General features: G+C 47.3%; 1 protein-coding gene across 2 annotated transcripts; it reads left to right on the forward strand.

Annotated features, from left to right (window-relative positions):
* The first annotated feature begins 2,118 nt into the window (after positions 1–2,118).
* LOC125540077 (glycerol kinase) lies at positions 2,119–6,333 on the forward strand. 2 transcript variants are annotated; one of them, XM_048703653.1, is made up of 4 exons: positions 2,119–2,534; positions 3,992–4,213; positions 4,299–5,292; positions 5,643–5,756. In XM_048703653.1, the coding sequence occupies exons 1-4, from the start codon at positions 2,389–2,391 to the stop codon at positions 5,739–5,741; spliced, it is 1,461 nt and encodes a 486-aa protein (XP_048559610.1). In that variant the 5' UTR covers positions 2,119–2,388; the 3' UTR covers positions 5,742–5,756. The 2 variants fall into 2 exon arrangements, with proteins under 2 accessions (XP_048559610.1, XP_048559609.1); XM_048703652.1 differs by lacking the exon at positions 5,643–5,756 and adding an exon at positions 5,871–6,333 and having other exon boundaries at positions 2,127–2,534.
* Positions 6,334–7,262: the final 929 nt, after the last annotated feature.

Raw genomic sequence — 7,262 nt, forward strand, 5'->3', positions numbered from 1 at the left:
TGTCAACCTTAGACCATGAGATTGTGCAACTCCCGGATACCGTAGGAATGCTTTGGGTGTGCCAAACGTCACAACGTAACTGGGTGGCTATAAAGGTACACTACAGGTATCTTCGAAAGTGTCTGTTGGGTTGGCACGAATCGAGACTGGGATTTGTCACTCCGTGTAAACGGAGAGGTATCTCTGGGCCCACTCGGTAGGACATCATCATAATGTGCACAATGTGATCAAGGAGTTGATCACGGGATGATGTGTTACGGAACGAGTAAAGAGACTTGCCGGTAACGAGATTGAACAAGGTATCGGGATACCGACGATCGAATCTCGGGCAAGTGTCGTACGATAGACAAAGGGAATTGTATACGGGATTGATTAAGTCCTTGACATCGTGGTTCATCCGATGAGATCATCGTGGAACATGTGGGAGCCAACATGGGTATCCAGATCCCGCTGTTGGTTATTGACCGGAGAACGTCTCGGTCATGTCTGCATGTCTCCCGAACCCGTAGGGTCTACACACTTAAGGTTCGGTGACGCTAGGGTTATAGAGATATTAGTATGCGGTAACCCAAAAGTTGTTCGGAGTCCCGGATGAGATCCCGGACGTCACGAGGAGTTCCGGAATGGTCCGGAGGTAAAGAATTATATATAGAAAGTGCTATTTCGGCCATCGGGACAAGTTTCAGGGTCATCGGTATTGTACCGGGACCACCGGAAGGGTCCCGGGGGTCCACCGGGTGGGGCCACCTGCCCCGGGGGCCACATGGGCTATAGGGGGTGCGCCTTGGCCCATATGGGCCAAGGGAACCAGCCCCAAGAGGCCCATGCGCCAAGAGAAAAGAAAAATGGGAGAGTCCTAAAGGGGGAAGGCACCTCCGAGGTGCCTTGGGGAGGATGGACTCCTCCTCCCCTTGGCCGCACCCTTCCTTGGAGGAAGGGGCAAGGCTGAGCTCTCCCCCTCTCCCTTGGCCCTATATATAGTGGGGGAAAGAGAGGGCAATCCAATCTAAGCCCTGGCGCCTCCCTCTCCCTCCCGTGACACATCTCCCTCCTCCCGCAGCGCTTGGCGAAGCCCTGTTGGAATCCCGCTACTTCCACCACGCCGTCGTGCTGCTGGATCTCCATCAACCTCTCCCTCCTCCTTGCTGGATCAAGGCGTGGGAGACGTCTCCGTTCCGTACGTGTGTTGAACGCGGAGGTGCCGTCCGTTCGGCGCTAGGATCATCGGTGATTTGGATCACGACGAGTACGACTCCATCAACCCCGTTCTCTTGAACGCTTCCGCGCGCGATCTACAAGGGTATGTAGATCCACTCCTCCCTCGTTGCTAGATGACTTCATAGATTGATCTTGGTGACACGTAGGAAAATTTTGAATTATTGCTACGTTCCCCAACAGCTGTGTCATCTTGCACAACTTGATCATCGAGAGCGAGCAAGAAGACCCAGTGTTTGACACTGAACCATACTACAGGCAGGGTCCTCTAGCCGAAGTTGATCACCAGCTACCGGCAACTTGGACTGCCTATCTCAGTATGCGTCAGGAGATCCGAGACCCACAGATGCATCGTCAACTGCAGAAAGATCTGATTGAGTACCTATGGAGGCTCAAGGGGGACGCCGTGTGATGAAATACGAGTTTTTATTTGTTGAACTATATAATTTGTATTGAACTATTTATTGTTGTACTATTTTATTGAAGTATTTGATTTTTCTATGATGAAATATGTGATAAGAAATAATTGTGTTGATAATTGAACGCCGAGATACGGCGAAACCACGCCGAGTATGGGCCTATTCTCGCCCATATGGACCCTTTATTCGTCGAAATTGAGCTGCAAAATGGGCCAATTTCGACGCCTGAGGGCGACGACTGGGCGCAAAACCGCCCCCGCGCCGATTGTATCATCGGCTCAGCCTCACAGAGCGATTTTTATGCGTCCCGAAAGAGCCAACGGCTGGAGATGCCCTTAGTCCCAACTGGACTGGCATCCCCAGATTTCCTGGGGGAGAAAAGCACGGGATTTTCGTCGCAGAAACCCCGTCCGCGCCGCGCCGAGCCGAGCAGAGCGCGAGGAGATAGAGGCGAGCTACTAGTCCCAGATCAGAGTCAGACAAGGCGATAGTCATTGACTTCCACGCCCAGCCCATCGTCCACCTCCCTCCCAATCGGATCCACCCACCCACCCTTCCTCACCTCCCTCCCTATAATTTCTCTTCCCCCGCTCCCAACTGCCTCCCAGTCTCACGCCCTCCCCTTCCTCGCTTGTTCCACCGGCTCACTCCACTCCCCGCCGCTCCCCTCTGTCCGCCCGCCGGCGGAGGGTCCAGCGCTTGTTTCCCGGCGAGCTTCCTCTGGGGCGTGTGGGGGGACTGTGACTCTGCGAGCATGGCGGGGAAGGGGAAGGAGGAGGAGGTGTACGTGGCGTCGATCGACCAGGGGACGACCAGCACCAGGTTCATCATCTACGACCGCCACGCCAGCCCCGTCGCCTCCCACCAGCTCGAGTTCAAGCAGCACTACCCGGAGGCCGGGTAAGCGCCGCGCACCACCACCATCCCTTTGCCAATTCCGTCGTCTGATCCGCTCCACGTGCGCGTGCCCGTGGAATTTTTTGGGGCCTCGTCGCCCTCTTCGGGTGGTTGGTAGAACAGGACGGAATTAGAGAATTTCTAGTTAAGCTGTGCCGCCCTTTTGGTTGGCTACGCTCTGTATTTGTCCAGTGCCAAAGTACAGTCCTAACTGTCATGTCATGTCATTTCAGTGGTTCAGGTGGTTTGGCAAGCTGGTACTGTGTGCTTTTGATGACCCAGTTGTCAATTTAGGTGCTATCTGATGTCACAATTAGGATCAACCGATTTATGTCTGAAGCTCTACCTTTGTGTCTGTTATATGCTCCTGTTTATGTCGAGTACGAAAGTTCAGTCTTAACTGTAAACTCATTCAGTGTCTCAGGTTTGTCCAGTAGGTGCTGCGCGCTTTAATCTGACGATTCGATTGCTAGCTAGGACTAGATGTGATGCCGGAATTAGGTTCATGTGCTTCACTTGATTGATTTGCGATGGCTTCAAGCTTTTCTAGTGCTACATAGTAGTAACCAGGATGGTTCACTCATTTTTAAGCACAGCAAGCTACTCTACTGAACCTTTGGACTCTACAGTGTGTAGTGTTATGAATAGTTTTGGGATATGATAGATAAATATTGCTTGTTTTCCTAGAAGATAGTACGCATGATAGTTGACTTCCTGATTCAATGGAGTCATGGAAGTCCCAGTCTTGCTTGCTTTATAGGCTATCTCTTAAATTATTTAGATGCGAGTGAGACTGCCCACTGACACCTCTTTTCTTACATTAAGAGTTGCTGTGATGCTGTCTTCTAAAATGAGTTGTTGTCTCGAGTGCGTAAACCTATGGCCTAGATGGATTGAGAGGCTACTGGATAACATTTCCATACTTTACAATCACAAAAAGAAGTTGTTAAGGATTGAGGTTTTTCTATGACAGAGCAGTTCGATGTTCTTAACAGTTGTGGCATATGACTAGCCCGACTCTGTTTTCATATTTCATTTTCCTTCTACATGTTCACTGAAAACTTGAAAAGGGTCTGATCAATGACTGGCCTTGCATTCAAATGTAATGCACTTCTGGTACTAGTTAACTCGATGCACTTTTAGGACTGAAATATTCTTACTCTCCACTTGACTAAATGTTTCTTACCTGTAAACTGGCTTCTGAAGTGACATTAAATATTTTATAAGTTTCGCCGCTGTTTCCATTTATTAGTCGATATGTGAAAAAGGGAAACATGCCATACCGAACTTTGCTAGATGTTGTGATGTTCTATGCTATCTGATTGTGTTCACGGTCTGTAGTGCCATCTTCCTGTGTAAAGTGCTGGGAGTTTTCGTTGTACTGTTGTTTGCCATCCCTTAACTTTGCAGTTAGGTGATGACTTCTAACTTTTATCATCTTTGTATTTGTGAACTACAAGATGGGTTGAGCATGATCCTATGGAGATCATGGAGAGCGTGAAGGTCTGCATGGCAAAGACACTCGAAAAGGCTGCAGCTAGTGGACTTAATGTGGATGCTGGTTTGAAGGCCATTGGAATCACAAATCAGAGGGAGACTACCGTTGTGTGGAGCAAATCCACAGGCCTTCCGCTCTACAATGCAATTGTGTGGATGGATGTTCGCACTAGCTCTATCTGCAGGTCTCCTTTTATCCATCTGCCACTTTGTGTTAACATTTTTATGTTGTTTAGTGTTCTGATTCTGTTTAATGCCTCCCCTCTTCAGGAGACTGGAAAGTGAGCTATCAGGTGGCAGAACCCACTTTGTGGAGACATGTGGTTTACCAATCAGTACCTACTTCAGTGCTCTGAAGTTATTATGGTTGATGGAGAATGTTGACGCTGTCAAGGATGCAGTCCGGGCTGGTGATGCATTATTTGGCACAATCGACACCTGGTTGATCTGGAACCTCACTGGAGGCATTGGTGGGAAAGACCGTGATGGAAAGGAGTTAGTTGGGCAGCATGTCACAGACTGCTCGAACGCAGCACGCACAATGCTTATGAATCTAAAGGCACTTGACTGGGACAAGCCTACACTTGAGGCATTAGGCATTCCTGCCGGCATCTTGCCAAAGATTATCAGTAACTCGGAGAAAATTGGCGTGGTTGCCAGTGGGTTCCCTTTGGCTGGTGTTTCCATCTCAGGCTGTTTAGGAGATCAGCATGCTGCGATGCTTGGGCAGCTATGCCAGAAAGGTGAAGCAAAAAGCACCTACGGAACTGGTGCCTTCATCCTTCTCAACACAGGGGAGGAGGTCACACAGTCTACCCACGGTCTTCTTAGCACTATTGCTTACAAGCTTGGCCCAGATGCACCCACTAATTATGCTTTAGAAGGCTCAATTGCAATTGCTGGTGCAGCAGTTCAGTGGTTGAGGGACAGCCTTGGAATCATTTCCTCAGCATCAGAAATTGAAGGATTGGCTGAAAGTGTGCAAGATTCAGGTGGGATTTACTTTGTGCCAGCTTTCAATGGATTGTTCGCGCCATGGTGGAGGGATGACGCGAGGGGGATCTGTATCGGAATCACGAGGTTCACAAACAAGGGGCACATTGCTCAAGCAGTGCTCGAGAGTATGTGCTTTCAGGTGAATGATGTTCTCAGCTCCATGCATAAGGATGCTGGGGAGGCAGGAGAAGTCAAGAGTGCAGAAGGGGAATTCTTGCTGCGTGTCGATGGTGGTGCTACTGTTAACAACCTTCTCATGCAGATCCAGGTAAAGAAATTGTGTCTACTTCCCTTCAACAGTTCCTTTTCTTCTATATAAAGAAAAACTGTAGTGGAATACATCTGTTAGTGGTTCATCATATTGCTGGATAAACAGATACTCCCTCTGTCCCATAATATGGAGTAGTTACATGTTCTAGAAAAAGAATGATGGTTACACAATGTGGATTAATCTTTCTGAAAAAAAAACTCCCAATTACACCTGAAATGCAGGAAAACCAAGCTTACCTGCCGAATAGTTTTACTTATTTCTGTATAATACTTTAGCACACAGACTGTTTTGTTGCTGAGCTGGTGTTTGAGGTACATTTTCTTGCAAGTGTAAGAACTCACCTGCAGGCCGATTTGCACAATGTGAATTTATCTTTCTTTAAAAAAATTCCAATTACATCTGAAATGCAGGAAACCCAAGCTTGTGTACTGAATAGTTTTACTTAATTTCGTATAATACTTTACCACACAGCCTGTTTTGCTGCTGAGCTGGTTTTTGTGGTAGTATTTTTTTGCAAGTGTAAGAACTCATCAAGTTCCATCAGATGACTGACGATTGTATGCACACACCTGCAGGCCGATTTGCTGGGCAGCCCTGTTGTCAGACCAGCCGACACCGAGACGACAGCCCTTGGAGCCGCATACGCAGCAGGATTAGCTGCCGGAGTCTGGACGAAGGAGGAGATATTCGCAGGCCTGCACAAGGAGAACACAACGGTTTTCCGCCCCAAGTTAGATGACGCACACAGGAAGAAGAGAGGAGAGTCCTGGAACAAGGCGGTTTCAAGATCATTTGACCTGGCTGACCTTTCTCTCTAGTTTGTTACACCTTGTTGCGCGGCAAAATTGGATCAGTGTGTGCCAGCCCATGTTTGTCGACGAATAAATGGTATGTTGTACATTATATCGGTGGGATTTTTCCTTGGCTTTATATAGGAAGAATTGGAGCATAAATGTCCTTGTATATCTATAAGTACAGGAGCATCTGGATTCTTCAGAGAGAAGTGCTTGTGGAGTAACAAAATTCAGTTTCATGATACTTCCTCTGTTTTAAAATATACTCTCTTCGTAAAGAAATATAAGAGTGTTTAGATCGTTATATTTCTTTACGGAGGAAGTATTTGCAGATCTAGGTTTGTCCTAAGTTTGTAGAAATATGCAGCTTTGTAATTAGGCTTTCGTAGGCCAGCAGAAGCCGTGCATCCTGAGTTGCCCACAGCACAAGTACACGTCCCTACCTAGTTCCCTACTTCGTGACGGCAGAGGCTGCAACACCATACCATGCCAAGTTCTACTGCATGCTTTATGAAAAAAACAAAAACAAACTCTAGTGCATTATCGAACTCCTTCAGCAAAATATGGCAAAGTATTTGTAAATCTAGTTTGTATATAATATATAAGAAAAATATCGTTATGAAGGTATTTCACCCGTAGTCCGTAGACCATGGTTGTGTGAACGTCTTTTGGTTCTGGTGGGGCATAAATGTGTCGGTGGACCGGCAGCTTTTAGAAGGGAGGGAGCAGTTTTCTTTTCTAGTCGGAATCAAGATCGCCAAGAACTGACGTGGCTGCCTGGCCAGCTTTTAGAAGTTTTCATCGGAAGAGAACCCGTCCGAAACAAAAAGAAGAAAAGAGAGAGCCCACTGTCTGTTCGAGCTAACAGAAACGTTCGCTGGGGCGCGACACCCTTCCAGCGAACCCCTCCCCCTTTACGTGTCTACAAACAAAACGGAAAAAAGCCTTTCAGAATGAACTAAAAGAGACCATTTCATGTACTAAAAAAAACCTGAACTCCCTGTTATTTTTGACCTCATTTAACGATGTAAAAGCACACCAGAAAAATGCCACAACATATAAGAAGGCACATATGGGATCATGAAAAAATTGGGGAACTTGTTCTCTTGAAAAAACATGGCAAATTTTGGGAAAAATGACACAGCAAATAAGTGTGAAACAACCAAAGGAACA

The sequence above is a fragment of the Triticum urartu genome, chromosome 2 (assembly GCF_003073215.2).
Source record: "Triticum urartu cultivar G1812 chromosome 2, Tu2.1, whole genome shotgun sequence".
In the NCBI taxonomy this organism is placed as follows: domain Eukaryota; kingdom Viridiplantae; phylum Streptophyta; class Magnoliopsida; order Poales; family Poaceae; genus Triticum; species Triticum urartu.